General features: G+C 35.7%; 1 protein-coding gene across 1 annotated transcript in view; it reads right to left on the reverse strand.

The window, feature by feature from the left end:
• GRIK2 (glutamate ionotropic receptor kainate type subunit 2) overlaps positions 1–26,310 on the reverse strand; it is a 726,582-nt gene that overhangs the window by 235,858 nt on the left and 464,414 nt on the right. Inside the window, exons 8-9 of the mRNA XM_052645572.1 lie at positions 24,853–24,960; positions 6,782–6,895 (exon numbers count right to left, since the gene is read on the reverse strand). Of these exons, the coding sequence (XP_052501532.1) occupies positions 6,782–6,895; positions 24,853–24,960 (222 nt within the window). The remainder of the gene's footprint in view (positions 1–6,781; positions 6,896–24,852; positions 24,961–26,310) is intronic.

Here is a 26,310-nt window from a genome sequence, read left to right on the forward strand (position 1 = left end):
ATGTTTCTTACTCTGTGATACAACTACAGACAGTTTTATGTTAATCTAGCTAATCTGGAGGTCTAAAGAATATGAGAATATATTTGAAATAAAATACAAAGAGCTACTAAAGAATGAAAACAAAAGCACAATCTCTGAAACAGAAGAAAAAAAATATGATGAAAAAGATTTGCTTGCTTTTGAATATGGTATGAGCAGCCTGAGTTTGAATGAGGCATTCATCTCACATAAACATTTAAGTAGTACTTGTACATGTATACCTACTGTATCTCCCTTAAATTATGTTGATCCTACTATCTCCAGAGCACATGATTAAAACTGCTTAGAAACTGTATAGCGATTGATAACAATGAAAAACCTTTTTCTCTGTAAAGCACCAGTGTCTGGGTTTCCAAGCCTGAATGCTAGTAACTCTCTAAGAAGAACTACATGCTTGGCAGTCACCCTGTGACAATGGGAAGATAAGAATCAGAGGGAAAACCCTATTGCAGGGACAGATGTGAAGCCTTAGAAAACTTCTTTTGTTGATATGATGGAGGAAACTGCAGAACCATTTAGGGGATAGTTGGTCACTTCTCTCTTTTGTACTGTGATTCTTTCCATCGTTCTTGGGAGTTTGCTTCCAGATAAGCCACCTGTAGGCTGTGGACTCCAACAACAAAGCTTAATAAACCTAAGCAAGTAAACTCAGCACTGAAATACACAACCTTCCAGGAAGTGCTAGGAAAATAAAAAATAAGACTAAGTTGCAGATGCAAGCACATTTGTTCAATTCATTGCGCAACTGGGAAGAAAGAATCTCCTTAGGAGTGATTTCTCTGAAAAAGCAACCAAATTTCATAGTCACTGGCATGCTAAAGTGCTACTAGTCGTTAAGGGGAAGAGCATGTACAGTGGCATTTAGTGCTAGTAATCTTTTGATGGACAAAAATCAATTATTATAGAGGAGCCACAGAGTGGGAAGCACTCAGTATATTTTAACAGGCATGAAAAAATCTATTAAAAACCAAGAGCACAGAGGGGAAAATAAGCATTCCTTCTATGAGCTTAAATAAATATCCAGCCACCTGATACTGTCCCTTGCTAGTGTACCCAAGGTAGTAAGGACAACAGGATGAGGCTGATAAACTGAAAATAGAGCACACTTTGGTCTTCAAAAGCTCTCTATATCTCATTCTGAATGAGTATTTTTGTTATGATTTTGGTGATTATAAATTTATATTTTAACAATTGAAAGTGAAAGTGTTAGTCACTCAGTCGTTTCAAACTCTTTGCGACCCCGTGGACTGTAGCCTGCCAGACTCCCCTGTCCATGGAATTCTCCAGGCAAGAATACTGGAGTGGGTTGCCATTTGCTACTCCAGCAGATCCTGTCCCAGGGATCAAAACAGGGCCCACACAGCTGGTGGATTATTTATCATCTGAGCCATGAGGGAAGCCATTTTACAATTTTATGCTCATTTATGCTCATCTATGAAATCATCATAGATAAAAATGTGATCCTAAGGTTGATACTTTAAAATTCCATTTGTAATGATAAATACAAGAAGCAAGGGAATTTTAACAACCACTGAATTTGAAATTCTAAAACCAGAGAGATAATATGAGGAATATTCCAGGAGATGGTATGAGTAGACTCAAGTTGTAGGTCTAGCCTCCTCCTGCAGAAGAGGCTACATAATTTCCAAATTATACAGTATCATATAATTAAAAACTAAAAAAAAAAAAGTAATTACATATTTAAAAATTGTTTAGAGCTTCTGAAAATGAACACTTTCCATGAGATAACTATATTCTATACCTATACAGTGTATTGGGCATAGATTATGTTGTTGAAGAGGTGTAAAAGCTATTTGTAAACAAGATGCTTAATCTCAATTCTAAAGAGAAAAAGTGAGTTAAGCTCCATTAATCTTGATTGCCTAGAAAGACCTGAGATGATGGTTTTAAGAAGCTGAAAGAAAACTGAGTGCTAAATTAGGAAAGGAGAGAAATGAGAAGATCAAGGCATCCAAGCAAGAGTAATCTAAATCTTGGTCCCTGTGGAAAGGTCTAGATGTCTGGGGACACACCTATAATGGTATCATGGTACTTTAGCATATGTGGGATTTCTGGATGAGAAACATTCTTTAGGTGAACAATTCTCAGTCAAGATACTATTTTGGTCATAAACTATAGCTGTTAGACTTTTCCAAGCTGGGACACTAGAGATTTCATTTTACAGTATTGGTTGTTCAAGTAGGCTACAGATTGGTTGAAAAAATTACTGTTCTATTTTCTAGCTCTGTGGTCATGAGTAGGTTACTGGACAATCTGAATACCAGTTTTCCCACCTGTGAAAGAGTATGGATAATGGTGTCTAACAAAAAAGGTTATTATGACAATTAAATGAGTAAATCTAAGAGCAGTGCTTTGAACATTGTCAAGCACCTAGCAAGCATGCCAAAGATGTGTGCTATTAATTTTTGGTAATGAACCATATTCATATGGCAGTATTTAATGAACCTGAGAAGCATATAAAAAACTGGCTTCAGTCATTATGGTCTTCTTTGAATTTTGCAACTTTTTCAAGATCTTTCTTGCTTCAGGGCCTTGCATATGTTGTTTTATCTGCTGAGAATACTCCTTCACCCTCCCTTTACTTTGATAATTTCTTCTCAAACTTCAGCTCTCTATCCTTCTGCAGTGAAGTCTAACCTGATTGATCCTTCCACACCTGATCCTTGGTGTCACTCTTGATCATTCTGTAAAAGGCAGCATGCCATGTATCTTTCTTTCATAACTAGTCACAAGGGGGTATTTCTCTGTGTGTGTGCGTGTATGTGTGTTTAGTTCTCCTTATGAATTCTACCATTTTCTAAGTTTCATAAAGGCAGAGACCATGTCTATTTTGTCCATTAAACACAGTGGTTAGCATAAACCCTAGTATATCATTATCATTAAGTACATATTTGTTAAATACAAAAAGAATGATAAAAAGTAAAGTAAATAAAATCTAAGAGAAATGGAGCTAATTATGAGAAGCATATTGATAAGGTCAAATTTTAGAATACTTCACTGTTTTTTTTTTTTGACACATAATAAAAATGTCGCACAAGAAGCATTTAATGAACTTCTCTTTGTGAAGATATCATTATTCACAACATAGCCAGAATCTCCTCTGAGATTTTTGAAGAAAGAAAGGGAAAAAATAACCATAGAATAAATCAAATGATCATACTTCTTTATAAAATATAAGTTAAGTATCAATAAATTATATCAAGCTGGCTTATAAAAATAAGGGAAATAATCTCTTTAAATCTTTTTCCTAATTATGGCTACTCTGTGATCAGACTGTTCAGAAAAAGATTTTTCAACTAAGTGATATAAAATAATAAAATACCTTTTCTTTTTAAGAAAATCACAATCACTTTGAAACTAACACAGTGACATAGTCTAAAATCTAAAAGTGACCTATTTATTAATATATAAGCTTAAAGTCCTTGGAAGGAAAGTTATGACCAACCTAGATAGCATATTCAAAAGCAGACACGTTACTTTGCCAACAAAGGTCCATCTCGTCAAGGCTATGGTTTTTCCAGTGGTCATGTATGGATGTGAGAGTTGGACTGTGAAGAAAGCTGAGTGCCAAAGAATTGATGCTTTTGAACTGTGGTGTTGGAGAAGACTCTTGAGAGTCCCTTGGACTGCAAGGAGATCCAACCAGTCCATTCTGAAGAAGACCAGCCCTGGGATTTCTTTGGAAGGAATGACACTAAAGCTGAAATTCCAGTACTATGGCCACTTCATGCGAAGAATTGCCTCATTAGAAAATACCGTGATGCTGGGAGGGATTGAGGGCAGGAGGAAAAGGGGACGACAGAGGATGAGATGGCTGGATGGCATCACTGACTCGATGGACGTGAGTCTGAGTGAACTCTGGGAGTTGGTGATGGACAGGGAGGCCTGGCGTGCTGCGATTCATGGGGTCGCAAAGAGTCGGACACAACTGAGCGACTGAACTGAACTGAACTGAAGCTTAGAGTGTATTTCAGAATTGATTATACATGTTGGTTATATGGAGTAATGATCTGAGGAATATGTCTCAAACATCATTAAAGATCAGAAAAAAAAAATGTCCAAGATCCAAAGCCCAATAGTTTTTAAAAAGTTTTCTCTGGCTCTGATATTAAGATTTAATACCAGTTGTTTATGAACAAATATAAAATTGTTTATTAGTGAGAAAAATATTTGAATACTTCTTACCAAATAACTCTTGAGTAATTAAGCAAAACAGAAATTGTATGGGTAGTCTAATCACCTGCTTTGTTTGGACAAGAAGTTTGCAATAACCTGCACACTTGAAAAAATATTTAAATACAGTCATTTGAAAAGTATTTATTCTCTCTAATTGTCTGCTTAATTAAATACCAATTTTTAAAATTTAATTTGACAAATACTTACTGAGTGCCTGCTATGCCCCAGGCACTTTTCTCTGACACTGAGATCTAAAAAGTGTAAAATTTGATTTCTGGCCTTGTATAGATTCATACCAAATAGAGGTCAGATAAACACAAAATTTCTAACATAAAAAAAGTAATGTATGGTAAGTAAAATGATAAAAGTATTATGATACACATGTACACTTCCCTGCCTGCCCCAAACATACACAACTGAATGGAAAGATCAAAGAGTTTCACAGAGTGCATGCAAACTGAGATGGGTCTGGAAGGATGAAAAACTTTTCACGGGAGAACATAATGAAGTGGGCAAAGATTTGAAGCCATAAAATAAGTGATGCATTTGAGAGTTTGGCTGTATCAGGGAGAACTGAGAAAGTAGTACAGGGCCTAGTTGCCGAAGACAAATGCCCTTGTCCAGCACACTTTATTTTGCGAGCATTGTAGAGGCATATATGGTATACAAACCAGAGACTTAGTCAGATCCTAATTCTCAAAGGAGTGGTCAGTGAGGTTTGGAGAAATAGTGCACACATGAAATAATTCAAGAATAGTATAGTGTTAAACTTAAATATCAAGTACTGACAAGTTCTATATTTCAGGAATGGAGAGAAATATATTGCAAACAAAGGGAACAGGGCTAACACTATCACAGTAGTGAGCTAACTGGTTACCCTAGATCAGTTAAAATACAGGATTACTGAAAGGGAGAAATGGGAAATGAAGATAGAAAGATGAGAGAAGACTGTAAAAGGCTTTGAATAACAGGGTCAAGATTTGGGGACCTTTTTAATGTCCAATATAGACTCAAACAAGAATGTGTCTGCAATAAAGAGAAACGGATTCAATCCCTGGGTTGGGAAGAGTCCCTGGAGGAGGATATGGCAACCTGCCCCAGTATTCTTGCTGGAAAAATCCTCTGTACAAAGTAGGCTGGTGAGCTACGGTCCATGGGGTTGCAGAGAGTCAGGCACAACTGAAGCGACTGAGCATAGCACAGCAGCAGGGACTCACTAAAGACTTATGAGCAGAGAAGCAGGGAATGACAGAGTTAGATCTGCACAGTGGAAAGTGAAGTATATTATAAAGGGGAAAGGTTGTCAGCAGGAGGAAGTTACACGTTGCTGTAATTGTTCCAGCAGCGGGTTATGAGATCCAGAACATACTGGCAGAAAAAGAACGTAGTAGTGTCCTGTGAGAGCTAGCTTTGAAAAGAGAAGGGGATACAAAATTAAGTTAAAGGGGACCAGAGAAGTTTGGATATAGTGGAGCAAGTATTCACTGAAGTTCTTAGCAAAGGAGTTATTAAAAAACACCTCATGAACTTCTATCACCATCATTTCAGGATCACTAGCTTGCTTCATTATCAAGAGTCTTTAACACAAGCTGTTTTGTTTGGACATGTTTTGATCTAACATCTTGTATTGCTACTAAAAGGACAAGATTATGAATCCCTCCTGGCTTGATGTTCTGCCATAAATCAAATTTAGAAATCATGTAAATGTTAAAATTATGTGGAGGTTTGTTTTGGACATTAATCTCACATCCTTACTGGCTACCTGGGGAACAAGAGGAATCAACATCGATAAACTTATTCTGTAGGTGAAAGTACTTACTAAATTATATAAAAGTTCCTTGCTTGTCCTAAAATTAAAATTCTTATTTGCAAATGGCATAGTAGGCGTACATGAATATTACTGTGATTTAATTAAAACATATAATTGCAAGAGGGGTAAAAATATCTAGCTTATCAGTATTAATTTAATTCTGTTGGTGGTGAAAATATTTCTGACTTAAAACAGCACTTGTCATTTGATTTCATTAGGGAGATTAGTAAAGTAAAAGTGATTTGCCATGATGAAAACAATTAAACTGAAAGCAAGGTTAAAACATAATTATAACAGAAAAAAATTCTCAAAAATAAATGGCGTGACCTCTGAAATTCATTTGCAGGAAATGAAAGCAGAAGCAAACTTCACATGCAGCTTCTCACATAACTATATTTATACAACTGCTTGTCCATGTATTTTTCAAATCTTAACAATTCACAGTTTTTCAATAGCAACTAATTTTGTAGAAACATAAAGATTCCCAGTAATAGATAAAGCTGTATTATTAAGCAACATAAGCAGCCCATACATTAATATAATTTACATCATTAAAGGCTAACAAAATAAAACTGTGACTAAATTAACACTGACTCATCCATTATACAGCAATTGTTAAATAACTGTAAAATATATTACATTCTGTTCATTACTACTCCAATTATAATGTCTTTTTCTATCCACTTCCATGTTTATTTGCATTTATCTAAAAAGAATGGAAAAACTAATACTTACCAAAATGGTGGTAACAATCAAAGAACGATTGGATAAGGAATCGGTGATGTTGGCTGGCTTTCCCTTTTGACTTTCTGTCATATTCAGGCCACTGGCTGGATCCCAAGTTCCAATCTATAAAATAGCATATGTACTTTGTAAATCACCCATCAGACACCTGGAGAGAGCACTGCAGAGAAAGTTAAGACTGCTAACACTTATTATTCACCTCTGCTACATTATCTGCTGTTGCTGAAGTAAAGGCTGCTTGTTTTAAGCATGATTCACTGCTTTGTGAAGTGTGTCCAGTGAACTGTGACATTAAAGAACAAAATGATCCACTGCACTTCTACAGTCAGTGTGGGAGCTTAATTTTCCATTCAAACTTTCATTCACCAAGATAAACCACAGTTGATGATACCTAGATAGTTGGCTGGAAACTCATTAACAGCATATATCTTTTATAGTAATGGATCTATTTTATCCTTTCATTACAATGGTTACATGCCATATTATATGGACAAAGCTAAAAGAGCAAGACCTGGGGATCCAGGATAAATTAATAGGTAAAGGCAACTTAAAAGGGGTATTTATTTGCATTCACAGCACCCCCACAGTAAGGTGAAATCACACCCCAAACTACCTCTGGAAGTTTTAAAAATATACCTTTGAAGCTTTTAAAATACTCCAAAAAAGGAGATTACAGCAAAATCTCATCTGGATAACCTATTCTAATATTACTTGTATTCTGTTCAGTGTGTATTTTAACTATTAAGTTGTTGCAAAAGTAACTGTGGTTTTGGACCATGAATTTTAAATTATTATAACAGGTTCAAACACATCTTTAATAATCAAAATAGGAACCATTACAATCAACATATTTTTGCCAACAATATGTTGGTTTATTCCTGTAACATAAAAATCCATGCTTCAGAATTCTATGAATTCTTGGAAAGCATTTTCAACCTCCTGCTCATTGTGGAAGCAATTTCTCTGCAAAAAGTTGTTGAGATGCTTGAAGAAGTGGTAGTCAGTTGGCAAGATGCCTGGTGAATATGGTGGATGAGGCAAAACTTCATAGCGCAGTTCACTGAACTTTTGAAGCATTGATTATAAGATGTGCTGTCAGGTCTTGTGGAGAAGAATCGGGCCCTTTCTGTTGACCAATGCTGGCTGCAGGTGTTGTGGTTTTTGGTGCATTTCATCCGTCTGATGAGCATACTTCTCAGGTGTAATGGTTTCGCTGGGATTCAGAAAGCTGCAGTGGATCAGACTGGCAGCAAACCACTAAACAGTGACCATGACCTTTTTCTGATGCAAATTTGGCTTTGGGAAGTGCTTTGGAGCTTCTTCTCAATCCAGTCACTGAGCTGGTCATTGTGGGGTGTTGTATAAAATCCACTTTTTGCTGCACACCACAATCCGATCAAGAAATGGTTCAAGATAAGACATTTCAAAATGACTATTTTATTTTGGGGGGAGGCCAGCTCAAGAGGCACCCATTTATCAAACTTTCCAATTTGCCTCAAATGCCTGAATAACCATAGACTGGTCAAGGCTGAGTTCTTCTGCAACTTCTCATGTAGTTATAAGAAGATCAGCCTTCAGTGATTGCTCCCAGTTGATCACTGTCAACTTCTAATGACCAGCCACTGCACTCCTCATCTTCAAGGCTCTTGTCTCCTTTGCAAATTTCTTGAGCCATCACTGCACTGTAATACTGCACCTAATATTAATAATGCCCTCTGAAAGATTAAGCCAAATGCTGTGTTCAGATATATTATTCTCAGTGAACACAGTTTATAGAATGACCTCTGGAGATACATATAAGCATAAGATACAACTGTATATGTAGACTGAGCGGTTTACATACAGGCACCTGCACTATTGCATGCCATGTAACAATAGTGACCACTAACAGAAAGCAGAAGCAAAGGAGACAGAGTCAGTGTTTTAGTCAGCATTAACTTTTCCTCACCCTCTCAAACCTGGGAGTCGCCAGTAGTGAAATTTGTCTTTCTTATGTCCCTAGCCAAGTACCCAAACAAAGCTATAAATTATTAATTTATTTTAACATAAAATTTTGTACATAAAAAGCTTTCTCAATTACAGATGAACCCATCATAAGTTGAAAATATTGTTAAGTCAAAAATGCATTCAGTATACCAACCTACCAAACACCCTAGCTTAGCCCAGCCTATGTTAAACATGCTCAGAACACTTATATTAGCCTGCTGCTAAGTCACTTCAGTCATGTCTGACTCTGTGTGATCCCACAGACAGCAGCCCACCAGGATTCCCTGTCCCTGGGATTCTCCAGACAAGAACACTGGAGTGGGTTGCCACTTCCTTCTCCAATGCATGAAAGTGAAAAGTGAAAGTGAAGTCGCTCAGTCATGTCCAACCCTTAGCAACCCCATGGACTGCAGCCTACCAGGCTCCTCCATCCATGGGATTTTCCAGGCAAGAATACTGGAGTGGGGTTCAGTTGGGCAAAATCATCTAACAGAAAACTTATTTTATATAAAGTGCTGAATATATCATGCAATTTATAGAATGCGGTATTGAAAGTAAAAAACACACTGGTTGTATGTCCCACAGGATGGTTGTAATGGTACTGGTTGGTTACCCCAGTGATGGAGTGGCTGACTGGGAGCTGTGGCTCAATGAGCTGCCAGCATTACAAGAAACTGTCATACTACATATCACCTGCTCAGGAAAAACAGATCAAAATTCGAAGTATGGTCTCTACTGAATATGCATCACTTTTGCATTATCACCATTATAAAGCTGACAAATCAAAAGTTGAGAATTGCCTGTAAATTAAATTATTTTTAAAGCGACATTGATTTGAAAGTGAAAGTGAAAGTCACTCAGTCATGTCCAACTCTTTGTGACCCCATGGACTTCTACAGGCCAGAATACTGGAGTGGGTAGCCTTTCCCTTCTCCAGGAGATCTTCCCAACCCAGGAATCAAACCCAAGTCATCCACATTGCAGGCAGATTCTTTACCAGATGAACCGCCTACCTAAATATGCTAACAAAGATCTCATTGGTTTAAATCCAAATTAAATGTTGTGATCTTTTCTATTTTCTTTACATTTTACTATATGTGCTCTTTTTGATCTCTCTATTTGCATAGCTTTATCTGTAACTTTTTAAGGTGTCTATCTTGCTTTAACTGTAGTAGTACAAATTAAATTACTTTAAGAATGTGACTCCCTTGATGTCATAAAGAGACTAATTACAATTTCAATTCAATAATGAAAGGTTTTCAGGGGCTCGACGGGTCATATAAATGTGTGAAGTGAAAGGGCATAAGCCAGTAGTAAGAATTTCTAGGCTAAAATGTGCACTTTTTAAATCTCAAAAACATCTCAAGGCAGAAAAGCAACTGGGGCCCACTGACCAAACCTGCTCCGCTGTGTGCCTTGGGCTGCACACCCAGAATAAGTACTTTTTTCAAATCTCTAGCAAGGCATCACCAGAGTTAGTAGAGGCCCTGCTGAGGACCTGGGTGGAGGACAGAAGAGATGTCAAACCTAGAATTCCTGCTGACCTGCGTAAATTGTTTCAAATTCTAAATCACTAAAAAAAAACAAACCCAAACAAAATTGCCCTGTTGGCTAAATAGACATCTGCAGACTGTATTTTGCAGTGACTGGCACTTTTCTGATCCTGATCTATGATTAATACCTATTATACATTTGTCCCTTAGATTTAATTGTCTTTTTCTTTGCCCATTATTGGCTAAATAGTTAGATTTTTTCAGACATATAATTCTGTTAGCAAAGCACTGGCAGGCATCATTTACCCAGTGTCATCTGCCTAATGACAAGCTTGACCACTAAGTTTTTCAACTTTCTAACCAAATCACCAATACAAAATATTGTCCATTTCACTTACTGTTATCTTCCAGGATTACACTTACAAAAAATAAGTTAGCTAAATGTTTACTCGTCTAAACCTACTAATCTAGGTTCATTTTCGGTTGGTTGTTTTCCTAGCACTCTTTGAATGAAGAGGTTCTGGCTCATGAATCCATAATTACTTATAATCACAAATATTAGGTATCCTTCTTTATAAGTCTCAGGTTTCTACACAGAATATTAAAAAATTTCAGAAATTTCAGTGGCATGACAATTTAAATCAAATAAAATTTTGTATGATTCCCTGATTTTTAAGTCTCTTAGAACTGTATGACTCAAAAATTTCTATTGATTGAAGAAATTGCCACCAGTGGGGCTTTTTGTTTTGTTTTAATCACAAGAGCCATAGACTAAATCAAGACACTCTTTTCTCTTGAAATCTATTTTCAGAACCATAATTTTTTCATTATATTATTCAATCAAGTCATTTAACATTATTTTCAATTTCAAAATATAATAAAGATATCTAAGTACTCTTGACCTCAAAGAGTTATGTTAAATAGAGTGAGTCTGTCGGTTGGTTTACTTGAATACTTCAAGTTTACAGTTATCTTCTTGGTATAGCAACCCTCTTGTACAATTTAAAATGTCATGGTTTGGATAAATCATAAGTTCACTTTACTTATAAGCATAAAATTAGATAAAAGTAATACAAAAGTACTTCAAAAATCACAAAGAACAATAGAAAATCATGGTATTACTCATTTTTCTGTTTCATGTTCTGAACAGTTTTTAAATTTGCTCTTCTTCATAAAAAGAATGCATATTCTTTATATCAAATTATGAAACATACAAATAGAAAGGAGAACATCAATTTAAACTTTGAAGCTAAGCACATACCCATGTCAATCATGGCTAATGATTTAATGTATTTTCTTTACCTCTTTTATCTTCACATGTATTTTCCTTACATAATTTCCAACAGTCTTGTAGGTAATCTCCCAGACTCAGAAGGGTGTGTCAGATCACAAGGGTCCTATTACATCTCCACAACTTATCATTGGGGGGCTGGGGCACATTACTTCTCTCCGACTCAATTTCCTCATCTATAAATGGGGAAATAACTTTGTCTGCCTCAAAGAGCTTGTGAGGATCAAGTGATAGACACTGTAATGTGTTCATAGTGAAGTCGCTCAGTTGTGTCTGACTCTTTGCAACCCCATGGACTGTAGCCTGCCAGGCTCCTCTGTCCATGGGATTTTCCAGGCAAGAGTACTGGAGTGGGTTGCCATTTCCTTTGCTAGAGGATCTTGCCAACCCAGGGATTGAACTCGGGTCTCCCGCACTGTAGGCAGACACTTTACCATCTGAGCTACCAGGGAAGTCCCGATATGTTTATAAGTGTGCTACAATTATTATAGAAATTAACATATCCTATTTTCATACTATTATGAGTATTTTCTTCTGGCATTAAAAATTAATCACATTCAAAATTTTAATGATTATGAAACAGGAACATCATATAAACATATAACAGTTTACCTAAGGCTGTTGATGTTTGACAGAAAAACCACAAAATTCTGTAAAAAATTATCCTTCAATTAAAAAATAAATTTAAAAAATAAGGCTTTAGTAAAACAGTTATTTACAAATATTTGCCCACATATTTTAGTATTTTAAAGACAGATTCCTAGAATTGGAATTACTGAGCAAAAAAAAATAATAATAAGTCAAGATTGTTAGTACATGTTGCTATATAGCTTTCCAAAACTATTACTGTGTTCATTATGATCCACCTGACCATATATAGCATAATAAAACTTCCTCACAATTCATTTTCTACTTATACACAATGGTTCTTCATTTCTTTATTTTTTGTTGAAGTATAATTGCTTTGCAATATTACATAAAGCAATTATATAAACTGTGTAGTTTCTGCTGTACAATGAAGTGAATCAGGTATATGCATGCATATATACCTTCCCTCTGAACCTCCTTCCCACCCATCATGTTAAAATATATATTCATAAGAATTTTATATATATACAATGTGCTTTATTTTTTATATTTCTCAGGATTTAAAAAAATTCTTCATATAATTTTGTGTGGTAAACTACATTTTCTCTTTTGTTGCTTTGATTTATTTTCTCATGTAGAAAAACATATATTTTCAGATGATTTTAAAGTTATTTATCTGAGTATCTCATTAATTAGTTGATGCTTTATTTATTTATCTTTGTTTCTGACAGTTTTCTCAGCATAAATTTTCTTTGTTTTGTACTTCATATTACTCCTTTGGCTGAGATAATGTTTTCTTTCCTCTCCTGAGATATGTAATTGTTTGCCTCATCTGTAATTAGTTAGCATTTTGTCATTTCTTCTAAACATGTATGTTAATACTTTTCCTTGTGAGCAGATTCAGTGGGACAGGTTTTTTAATTCTCCATGGAATTTGAAATAATGATTTTCAAAATGTATACCAAAAACTTTCTCAGGTAGAAACAAAATAAACACTTCCAGCTGGGTGTAAAATATTAGTTATATATGAAGTCAAGCTCATTTAAGGTTAAGAAATGATTTATCCACTAAAAAACATTTGGCATCATAGAATCTATTAAAATTCTATTTACACTCTCTTCCTGGCATTTGCTAACAATACAACCATGGATGTTGGGGAATAAGGAAAAAAATGATACAGTTTTTCATCACAGAACAATGTAAAAAGGAAAAAAATTTCTCTGATTATACATAATTTTTACTTAATTTTAGACAAATATGTCTTGAGCAAAGAGCATAACTGGCAATTTTCTAAAGGCCTGTTTAGTGATAATGAGAAAACACACTGTACATTATATACAGTCTTAGCACAATGTGGAGTCTATCAAAAAATAAGGCTGCTTAAAAAAAAAATTCTTCCTGATTTATAAAAGATATTAGAACATTCTCTAACACCATGCATAAAAATAAATTAAAGTAGACTAAAGACCTATATACAAGACCAGAAACCATACAACTCCTAGAGGAAAAAATAGGCAGAAAAATCTTTGACTTAAACATAGCAATATAGTTTTGGATCTGTCTCCTAAGCAAAGGGAATAAAAGTAAAAACAAATGGGTCCTAATTAAACAAAATATTTTTCACAGAAAAGGAAACAAAATTATCAACAAAACAAAGAGACAACCTACTGAATAGAAGAAACTATTTGCAAATGATATGACCAATAAGGGTAGTTAATATATATCTGACATATATAAGTGTTCGTTCTCAGTCATGTCCGACCCTTCGTAACCCCACGGACTGTAGCCTGCCAGCCTCCTTTATCCATGGAAATCTCCAGGCAAGAATACTGGAGTAGGTTGCCATTCCCTTCTCTAGGGATTCCTGACCCAGGTATTAAACCCATGTCTCCAATGTTGCAGGTAGATTCTTTACCTGCTAAGCCATCAGGGTTCCTTAAATAGTGCATTCAATTCAAAATCAGGAAAATAAATAACCCAAATAAAAACTGGGCAGAAGAACTTAACAGACATTTTTCCGAAGAGGAAATGCAGATGACCAACAAATATATGAAAAGGTGCTCAACATCACTAATCATCTTGGAAATGCAAATCAAAACCACAGTGAGATACCAACTCATACCTGTCAGAACTTCTATCATCAAAAAGAACACAAGTAACAAATGTTGGTGAGGATGTGGAGAAAAGAGAATTCTTGTGCACTTTGGTGGGAATGTAAATTGGTACAGCTACTGTGGAAAAGGTATGGAGCTTTCTCAAAAAAAAAAAAAGAAAAAAGAACTACCATAGAACCAGCAATGGCACCCCACTCCAGTACTCTTCCCTGGAAAATGCATGGATGGAGGAGGCTGGTAGGGTGCAGTCCATGGGGTCGCAAAGAGTGGGACACGACTGAGCGACTTCCCTTTCACTTTTCTCTTTCATGCATTGGAGAAGGAAATGGCAACCCACTCCAGTATTCTTGTCTGGAGAATCCCAGGAACGGGGGAGCCTGGTGGGCTGCTGTCTATAGGGTTGCACAGAGTCGGACACGACTGAAGTGACTTAGCAGCAGCAGCAGCAGAACCAGCAATTCTGCTCCTTGGTATATATAAAAAAAAAGAAAAAAAGACCAAAAAAACAAAACAGAAAACACTAATTCAAAAAGATAAATGCACCCCAGTGTTCACAGAAGCATTATGTACAATTGTCAAGACATGGAAGCAATCTAACTACTCATCACAGATAAATAGATAAATAAGAGATTATATATATAAATACATATATAATTATTATATACATATGTATATATATATTTACATACTCTCTCACACACACACACACAGACACACACACAAACATGCAGGGACTGAACCTGTGTCTCCTGCTTTGGCAGGCTGGTGTTTTACCACTGAGCTACCAGGGAAGCACCAATGTAATTGGTGGGCTGCATATTTCTCTGTTAACTAGTGCATCTATTCTTTCTAAATAATTTGCAAACTCAGGTTTCTCAAGGCTACATGGAACATGAATAGTGGGCACTGAGTTTTTTCAACATAGCAGTTTTCTTACGAAGTATTACAGGTAGACAGTTTTTGCCTTCATTTACTTCACCCCTTCCAATGTTAGGGCTTCCCAATGGCTCAGTGGTAAAGAATCCACCTCAATTGCTGGAGACACTGGTTCAATCCCTGGATCAGGAAGATAGCCTAGAGAAGGAAAAGGGAACCCACTCCAATATTCTTGCCTGGAAAAGGCCATGGACCGAAGAGCCTGGTGGGCTACAGTCCATAGAGTCACAAGAAAGTTGGACATAACTTAGCGACTAAAAAACAATAGTAACACAATGCAAAGAACTCCTCAGTTGATGACTTTTCTAAAACTGTCTACCAGTTAACATAAGTCTGAAATTTCACCACTTGAGAACTATAGCATTAATATGAGAACAAGAAATCAATAAGTATATAATGATCTTACAGAAAGGGCTGAATAATCTAAACATAGATTTTTTTCCATCACTGATTTTTATTTTTGTTTAAAACAAAGTCTAAACATAATTAAAGAGTTAAGAGACAGGTGATACTTTTGATTTTTAAAATACAATTTGAATCAATGAATTTACTCTAATATAACTGTGATAACATTCAATTAAGGGCCATTGTTTTGCAAGGATAAAAAAGTCATTCAGAGATGACTTTGAACTCAAATCAATGCATTATAATTATGTTTAGTACACATGCATGCTACTTGCTAAATCACTTCAGTTGTGTCTAACTCTGTGACAGTTATAAAGCAAAATAATAACTATAAATACACTGAAACAAACTGAAAAATATCATTAGTTATGAAATTTGGCATGTAATGATTCTTTGTGTGACTCAGACAAAAACAGTTAACATCTTCAAAGACAGACACTAAGTTTGGGTCCTTCCTAGGATCAATTTTTGCTTTTCAAGAAGCAAATGACACATTTACCACAGGTGTAAAGATTGTTGGTCAACATCATCATTATCATTGCTTTCCTAAAGGGAGGAAAATAAATCTTAGTTCCTAGGAAAGTTAGGGGTCATTGTTGCCATGGAGACCAAGGTGTATGTACCAAGTGTCATCAAAGAGAGAAAGATAAAAGCTGCTATGCATTATGTGAAGTTGCTCAGTCGTGTCCGACTCTTTGCAACCCCATGGACTGTAGCCTACCAGGCTCCTCAGTCCATGGGATTTTCCAGGCAAGAATGCTGGAGTGGGTTGACATTTCCTTCTCCAGGGGATCTTCCCGACCCAGGGATCGAACTTGGGTCTCCTGCATTGTAGGCAGACGCTTTACCATCTGAGCTACCAGGGAAGCAAATGCTATGCATTAGGTGTTTACAAATCTATTAAAAAAAAAAAAGTCTTCAGTGATCTAACGTAGATTTTCAGATTTAGATAAATTTTGGAGTGTAAATCCATTCAGATATCTTTTCAGTTCAGTTCAGTTCAGTCACTCAGTAATGTCTGACTCTTTGCGACCCCATAAATCACAGCACTCCAGGCCTCCCTGTCCATCACCAACTCCCGGAGTTCACTCAGACTCATGTCCATCGAGTCAGTGATGCCACCCAGCCATCTCATCCTCTGTCATCCCATTCTCCTCCTGCCCCCAATCCCTCCCAGCATCAAAGTCTTTTCCAATGAGTCAACTCTTCACATGAGGTGGCCAAAGTACTGGAGTTTCAGCTTTAGCATCATTCCTTCCAAAGAAATCCCAGGGCTGATCTCCTTCAGAATGGACTGGTTGGATCTCCTTGCAGTCCAAGGGACTCTCAAGAATCTTCTCCAACACCACAGTTCAATAGCATCAATTCTTCGGTGCTCAGCCTTCTTCACAGTCCAACTCTCACATCCATACATGACTACTGGAAAAACCATAGCCTTGACTAGATGGACCTTTGTTGGCAAAGTAATGTCTCTGCTTTTTAATATGCTATCTAGGTTGGCCATAACTTTCCTTCCAAGGAGTAAGCGTCTTTTAATTTCATGGCTGCAGTCATCATCTGCAGTGATTTTGGAGCCCAGAAAAATAAAGTCTGACACTGTTTCCACTGTTTCCACTGTTTCCCCATCTATTTGCCATGAAGTGATGGGACCAGATGCCATGATCTTCGTTTTCTGAATGTTAAGCTTTAAGCCAACTTTTTTACTCTCCTCTTTCACTTTCATCAAGAGGCTTTTTAGTTCCTCTTCACTTTCTGCCATAAGGGTGGTGTCATCTGCATATCTGAGGTTATTGATATTTCTCCCAGCAATCTTGATTCCAGCTTGTGTTTCTTCCAGTCCAGCATTTCTCATGATGTACTCTGCATAAAAGTTAAATAAGCAGGGTGACAATATACAGCCTTGACGTACTGCTTTTCCTATTTGGAACCAGTCTGTTGTTCCATTTCCAGTTCTAACTGTTGCTTCCTGACCTGCATATAGGTTTCTCAAGAGGCAGGTCAGGTGCTCTGGTATTCCCATCTCTTAAAGAATTTTCCACAGTTTATTGTGATCCACACAGTCAAAGGCTTTGGCATAGTTAATAAAGCAGAAATAGATATTTTTCTAGAACACTCTTGCTTTTTCCATGATCCAGTGGATGTTGGCAATTTAATCTCTGGTTCTTCTGCCTTTCCTAAAACCAGCTTGAACATCAGGAAGTTCACGATTCACATATTGCTGAAGCCTGGCTTGGAGAATTTTGAGCATTATTTTACTAGCATGTGAGATGAGTGCAATTGTGCGGCAGTTTGAGCATTCTTTGGCATTGCCTTTCTTTGGGATTTGAATCAGAGGGGGTTAATGATTCTTCTGACAAGACAAAGTTCAACAGTAAAATTTTATACAGACATTACCATTCTTTCTTTAAAAATATATATATTCTACAAAAAATTTCTTCAAATGCACTTTGAAACATGTTCTCTTCCTGGAACATATATATTTGTAAACTCAGACAGGCATAGTCTCACTACTAATTCTTACTCTTTCCATATATTATCAAAATATTTCAGTTTTTATAAGAAGTCTATGGATTGTTGATAGCAGTTTCTCTACATGTGGGTAAAAATGCAAGTAGTGAATATTCAGAAAGCACAGATTTTAGAAGCTGAATCTTTTTTTGATAGTAAAATACAACAAATTCAAACTTTTACAGGTTTGCAAATATGGGTCATCTTGATTTATGTTATTTATATAAATTCTTAGTTTTGTAGAAACTGGCAAACATATATTCCATAAGATGGCTCTTGATAGCCACTTTTCTCTCTCAAGATTGTCCCTAAGGGGGCTGATTTTATTCTAAAAACATGCTGAGGCTTAGTTTGATTTTTGTGTTTTTTCTAGTTAATATAATATTAATAAAACAGCCACATTTCAATAAGGATTTATTAGGCCTTTCCACTGAGAAGACAGAACATTCTATTCTCTAAGTTCTATTTTAATATATTAAATACACATTTAGGAGACTATCAGAAAAATAACCAGAATAGAGAGGGCAAGAGAGGTACATAATTATGATTTTAGTTTAACATTTCTATTTAGATGAAAATAAAAAAATCCATTTAAATAACCAATAAAATATAATAGCAAGAGATTGATTTTTTTTTTTCTTGGAAAGCTCATGATATACATAGTTGTCACAAAGAACATTCAGCAAGAAAATTCAATCAGGTGGTAGAATAAAGCAATTTTATTATTGTACTTATTATTGTACACAGTTTCTTGGAAGGAATTCTTTTTAAAGTCTAAGTGTTTTTTTAATGGCCTTTAGATAGCTCATTTTGCAATGGAAATGAACCATTATCATGTACTGTCATCAACTCAGTTCAAACCTATTTTGTGTAAAACCCTCCTAACTGTTTTTGCTTTAAACAGAATCTTTTTGATGTCATATTCTAAGAACCACCTGAATATTTCTTAATATCTATTGCCATTAGTCATGTTTTTGTTCCATCTGAAACTGGTCTTTCCTAAAATATAGCTAAGTCTCAGAGTACAAGATAAGTAAAGTCAAACCATTTCCAATTGTAAATTATATCATAGTTACATATCCTTTAAAAAATCTATTAATTTTATTGTCAGTTATGAATAAATTTGTATATCTCCAATGTAGTGCCCAGGTGAAGGGTCTCCTGGTTATAATTATAGCAAAGGATGGGGAGGGAAGTAGATGGATTCTAAACGTATTTTGAAAGTGAAATATACAACCTGATCTTTGAACAATGATTCAAGCTGAGAAAATCATTTATTGTAACTTTCCTTTTTGTACTGTTATGAATCTCAATTGTTGTTCAGTCACTAAGTTGTGTCCAACTCTTTGCAACCCCCTGGACTGCAGCATTCCAGGCTCCTCTGTCCTCTATTATCTCCTGGAATTTGGTCAAACTCATGTCTATTTAGTTGGTGGTGCTATCTAACCATTTCATCCTCTGCTGCCCTCTTCTCCTTTTGGCTTCAATCTTTCCCAGCATCAGCATCAATCTTTCCCAGTGAGTCAGCTCTTTGCATCAGGTGGCCACAGTAGTGGAGCCTCAGCTGCAACATGTCCTACCAATGAATATTCAGGGTTGATTTATTCAGGATTGACTGGTTTGATCTCGTTGCTATCAAAGGGACTCTCAAGAGTCTTTTCCATCACCCAGTCCCAAAGCATCAATTCTTTAGCACTTATCCTCCTTTATGGTCCAGCTTTCACATCCATACAACACTACGGGAAAAACCATAGCTTTGACTATATGGAACTTTGGAGGCAAAGTGATGTCTTTGCTTTTTAATATACTATGTAGATTTGTTATTGCTTTCCTTTGAAGAAGCAAGCATCTTTTAATTTCATGGCTGCAGTCACTGTCTGCAATGATTTTGGAGTTCAAGAGAGTAAAATCTATCACTGCTTCCACTTTTTCCCCTTCTATTCACCATGAAGTGATGGGATCAGATGCCATGATCAATACCAGGCTCTTAAAGAAACTGTCCTAGCATTGCCTGAGGGAAACAAAGTCATTTACTGTCTTATATCCTTAATCTTCCTCCTCTGTTTCAGAGAAAGGACTGCCATGTCCCAAGGGATTTTTTGGACAGATGTGGTTGGATGTGTATGCAGTATTTTTGACCTTTCTTATACCTGACCAGGTCCATCTCTGAATGACTACAGGAAGGAAGAAATTAGCACCTCCCCTCCGGAAGCTGACCAGATCCAGGAAATGTTTGACTTTACCTCCTCCCCTTTCAGTATAAAAGAATTCTGATCTAACTCCTGGCTTTTTGAATAAAGACATTTTTTCTCGCCCCAATTAAACCAATAATAATAATAATAACAATAGATGTGACTGCTTGTTTATGCAGTACAGGTGACCCTTCTTAGACCATGACTAACTGGGGTGGGTTCTTATCAAGGTCCCTGGCAAGACAAAGGAGAAGGAATTCACTTTGATCTATGATTCCTAGATAAGAGGAAAGCTGTATCCAGAGTAGCATTTTAACCCCAAGTTCAGTTCCATGAATATGTCCTACTTCTCTCTGTTTGTCAGAAGTATACCTGTTCCTTCCTCCACAGGAAGCTCCACAGTCACAAATATCAGAAGTATGTATTATACTGCCATTAACTGTTTTAATCCTAAGATTAACATTTGAGAAAACAATTCAAAATATATCTGTTTAATATACATACAAACAAGAAGTCTTTATTTTAACATATATGACTGTCCAATCCTTTTTATAATTTTATGAATTCATTTATTATTGGCAGGCTTTCTTCACCAGAGTACAACCATTGTAAAGGCATAAAATAGATGTTTATCGAATATTTGTTAGGGAATTAAATGAATGAATAAAGTCAAAGATGACAAGAATCAGAAAAGAAAGTAGCATGAGCAGATAGGATTGAGGATAGTTAAAATTCCTAGCCTTACTCATATTAATGTAGTATTTTTAGGTTCTTTTAGAGACCATGATATCTTTTTCTTCAGCCAGTACAAGAGGGAAGTCCATTTCTCTCAGCCTTTTTTGAGATGGGGAATTGGGCATAGTGAAGTTGGGTGGAAGGATGACGTTCATACACTTGTGATAGAACTGGAATTGTAATTTAAGTCTCCTGAATCACCATTTATGAACCCTTCAAACTGTGAACTCTATCAGTTTAGGAACTCTGTCTTTTCATCTATGAATTGGTAACTATACTATTTAGGAAAATACAAAGGTAAAATCAACAAGACTTATGAGCCTTCAGGAGGCAAATATTGCTATTACCCATGATATAGCTGGAGACACTGTATTTTAGAGGGAATAAGAAACCTGTTTGTAAATACTAAATGGTGGAACAAACATTTGAGTCCAGTTCTGTTTGAATTTAGTCCTTGATCTATTAATCAGTCTACTAAATTAAAAAATGAATATATTTCACTGGTTTCTCTGGTGGCTCAGATGGTAAAGAATCTGCCTGCAATGAAGAAAACCTGGGTTCAATCCCTGGGCTGGGAAGATCCCCTGGAGAAGAATGGCTACCCACTCCACTAGTCTTGCCTGGAGAATTCCATGTACAGAGGAGACTGGCAGGCTACAGTCCCTGGGGTCACAAAGAGTCACACACAGCTGAGCAATTTTCACTTCTCATTCCTATAATTTCAAAGTCAAGTCTGCCATAATGGCATTTCCAAAATATTTCCACTATTTGGAAAATAGTGACTAAACTAAAATACTGACTAAACTAAATTCCACTTCCCTCTTTTAGCTGATGACTTCATGTACTAATTTTAAAAGTTTCTGAAACTGTTTGATGTGAACTCTTAGTTCCTTTTCCCTATAGCTTAACTTCACCCACTCTCAGGACTTTATCTGTCTTCTCAGGAGATTTGTGCCAATTTCATTCTAAAGTAAATTTCCTTTCCTAATTTTTTTTTTCTCCAGTGTTTGATTTCTAGTTCTATAACTAGCTCCTTCCACTTTTGCCATATAGGCACCACCATTATCCCTTAAAAACAGAGTCCCAATAGTCTGCTCTTCTTTAAACTAACACTGATGAAGGTTCAGTTAATACCATCTGTCACTGTGTACTCTAAATTATACTCTCAGAAGAGTTTCATGGCTTCATAGTAAAGTTATTCCAAACTATATCTTCCCAAGCAACCCTCTTTGAATTCACAATGTATACATTGCAAATATGATTGCAAATATCTTGACAAGGTGTTCATGGTACGACACAAATCAGCATTTTAGCTCTATTTCCCACTTCTACAGTATGTGAGAGAATGTGTGTGTGTATATAATATGTGTGTGTGTGTATATATATATATATGGCTCATGCTTGGTTGTGTCCAACTCTTTGTGACCCCATACACTGTGGTCCTCCAGGCTCCTCTGTCCAGATTTACGAGGCAAGAATACTGGAGTGGGTTGCCATTCCCTTCTCCAGGGGATCTTCCCCACCCAGGGATTGAACTCAGGTCTCCTGCATTGCAGGCAGATTCTTTACCACTGAGCCACCTGGGAAGCCCTATGCATATATATATATAAATCAAATAAAATATTAAGTGTATATAAATTATCAAGCGAATATATATGCATATGTGTGCTCAGTCGTATCTGACTCTGGGTAGCACCGTGGACTGTAGCCCATCAGTTTTCTCTGTCCATGGAATTTTCTGGGAAAGAATACTGGAGTGGGTTGCCATGCTCTCCTCCAGAGGATCTTCCCAACCCAGCGATCGAACTCAGGTCTTCCACACTGCAGGCAGATTCTTTACCATTTAAGCCACCAGGAATCCCAAGAATGCTGGTGTTGGTAGCCTATCCCTTCTCCAGGGGATCTTCCCAACCCAGGAATCAAACTGGGGTCTCTTGCATTGCAGGTGGATTCTTTACCAGCTGAGCAACCAGGGAAGACTGTGTACATATATATATATATATATATATATATATATATATATATATATGATCAAATGAAACATTATGCATGTCTTTCCTATATTATTACATCTTTTTGAAATTATTCAATTTCTATTAATCTATGAATTCTCCATTATTCTAAGATAATTCTAAGAATCTTGTGTGCTATGATATACTTAATTATACTCTTATCAGAAATATTCTTTTATTACTCTTTTGAAGCTTAAAACAGATTTTCCATTGTATTTACTTACAAATGTTTGTTACCTGATCATTCTATATAAAAAGCCTCTTGAGCCTCTTAAGGATAAGGACTACGTGTAATTAATTTATCAAAACAAATTTTCAAATTTCAGATAAGAACACAAAATACCAATGAAATGTCAAGGCAACATGTATAACTCACATTACTATACTCTGCTTACCAACAGGATAGATCATAACATATACCTGGTAACTATTACATTCAGGGTATTTCTATAATTTACATTTAAGCCTGCAGAAACCTCTAATATTTTCTTTGAGTCTAAAATAGGACTGGGTCTGTGGTAACATGAAGAGCATCACCATTTTTATGTTAATGTGTTGAAATATAACTAGTGCTTGAGGCTCATCCTAGTGACCTGAGTACTTCCAAAGAATAAGGTAATAGCATTCCCAGTAAATACTGAGATTAGTCCATATGAGCTGACTGCACTTTACTGTTCTCAATTCCAGCCTTGGGTATCAACTGATGTTCTCAACCTTGGAAGCAAGGTAATTAGGAAGTGATAGTCTCACGAATATTTTAGTTTCAGTTTATTATAAGATTCCTGATTTTGCATGGTCTTGACAAGGGATACAACCAAACTCTCAATGAAAAGAGGTAATACTCCTATTAATTTTACTCATCAATTCGTCATGATATACTTGTCTTGGTGACATTAAAAATATGTGTTTTCTCTCTCCTACATCATTTAATCAACATTTATATATATATATAGTTTAATTTCAGGCTAAAAGACCCCTTCTGTTGATTCAATTTCCTTCTTTAGTTTCCATCTATGAGTGATGTTCCATGTTCAATTGTTAGATGAAATATAACAATATCTTTAAAGTAATATTATCTCAAACTTTTTTCCTAAAGTTCTTATCAAAATATCTATTTTAATTCATAGCTTTCAATAAATCCATCAAAAAATATCTAAAATACATATATTTTAAAATATAAGCGAACTTCTATTAAAATGTTCTAAAAGTAGAACATACACACCCAAACTCTGTACATCACCTCAGTTGTATAAATAAAATCAAGGAAGACAGAGTCAGTGTAATGTGTAGCATTCATGTTCATATCTAATTTACTTGTGCACATTAATTCAGACATTTCTCTTGAATATGACCCAGCAGTGGAAACATGTTTTAGTATTTAATCATTTTATATGGTCTGCTCTAAGTGGCAAAGTCTACTATGCAGGCACATGTAATTATAAGCTACATATTCAAAGACTCACACTATACCAAATATCTTTTAATTATATCTTATAGCTAATTAGGATTATATTAATGCATTAGTATACCTTACATTAAATTAAGATTACATACATTATATGCAGAGAATCAGAAAAACCTGATGAGAAAATAAAAACATAAAATATCTTAAAAGACATCTTTATCCTTGAGTTCTAATTGCCAATTATTATGTCCAATATAATGAATTGAGAACAAATTTCTTAGAGTTACTCAATAAATTTAAAAGTCAATGAAATGTGACTACAACAGGAAATATTTATTTCTTCATTAGGATATGTTTATTTAATAATTAAAGTAAATAAACTGAATGTTTCAAGTACCTTTTCCAGACCTTCTTCCTTGAGGCTGATCACATCCAAATCAAAATCTGTTCGCAAGCCATTGGTTTTGTTGAAAGTTATTCTGCCTGTGAGGCCTTCCCAATGTGCCTGTGGGGAAAACCAACAAACAAACAGAAACCATAGATTATTAAATATGTAAAGGATGAGAAGATAAACCTTTTTTTGTACAAGGAAAAAGAAACACTATTTTTGTTAATTCTCATAAATTTACATTGTTGCCCATTTTTAATATTTATCATTTTATTATCTTCTGAACCTTGAAGGATGTTTCTTCCAAATATGCTATCCAAGTCTCAGGAAAAATTTATTGCAAATTTTTCATTTTAAATACTGCATTTGCCAGGTGTAACCTTCCTTTATGAGAAACTTGTGGCTTATATTGTAAATAGCAAAGCTCTTCCAGCAAAGTGAGAACTTGAAATAGTAAATATCTCACTGAGGATTACAACTGCTGCTGCTACTGCTAAATTGCCTCAGTCGTGTCCGACTCTGTGCGACCCCATAGACGACAGCCCACCAGGCTCCGCTGTCCCTGGGATTCTCCAGGCAAGAACACTGGAGTGGGTTGCCATTTTCTTCTCCAATGCATGAAAATGAAAAGTGAAAGTGAGGTCGCTCAGTCGTGTCCGACTCTTCACGACCCCATGGACTGTAGCCTATCAGGCTTTTCCGTCCATGGGATTTTCCAGGCAAGAGTACTGGAGTGGGATGCCATCGCCTTCTCCGGGGGATTACAACTAGAAATACTATTACAAAATACTCTTCCTAACATCAAACGAATACAAAATAAATATTTTATTACAATTAAAGAAACTGAATCTAGAAAACATTTTCTTATATTACTTCAATCATACACTTTATACTTAGAATAATCAACATTGCTTTATTTTACCCTGTGTGATACTGGGAGAAATGTATCAAAATTACTGCATATCAATGTACACTTCCTATAGGAGCATCTTTTCAGGTAGAAAGAGGTAAGAATATCTAGATACACAATGGATTATCCCTCAAGAGTGAGCAAATATCTAGGTTTTTTAATACAAAAAGATTTCTCATTCTGCTGGCTATATAGCCCAAATTAGATGTTATATATGTCATTTGCAAACAGCTTGGAAAAATAGTTACATGTGAAATTTTTAAATAATGTAACATATACTCATAATTATGTTTGAATATATACTGAGACTCCAAAGAGGTAAAACCCAGTAAAGGGTAACATTTCAAAAAGTATTACAAATGGATATAATTATTACTACATTTCTTAGGCTCCATGTGTTCCTTGGATACTTATATGTAGAAATTCTAAAACCATTTTAGGCTAATAAATTATAAGTAAATTTTTTAAAAAACTATAATACATATCTCAGTGCATATTACAAAAGGGCATCCTTGAGGTTACCATGTGTCAACAGTTGTCCAGTAAGGAAAGAAAAC

Source organism: Budorcas taxicolor, chromosome 9 (assembly GCF_023091745.1).
Source record: "Budorcas taxicolor isolate Tak-1 chromosome 9, Takin1.1, whole genome shotgun sequence".
Taxonomy (NCBI): domain Eukaryota; kingdom Metazoa; phylum Chordata; class Mammalia; order Artiodactyla; family Bovidae; genus Budorcas; species Budorcas taxicolor.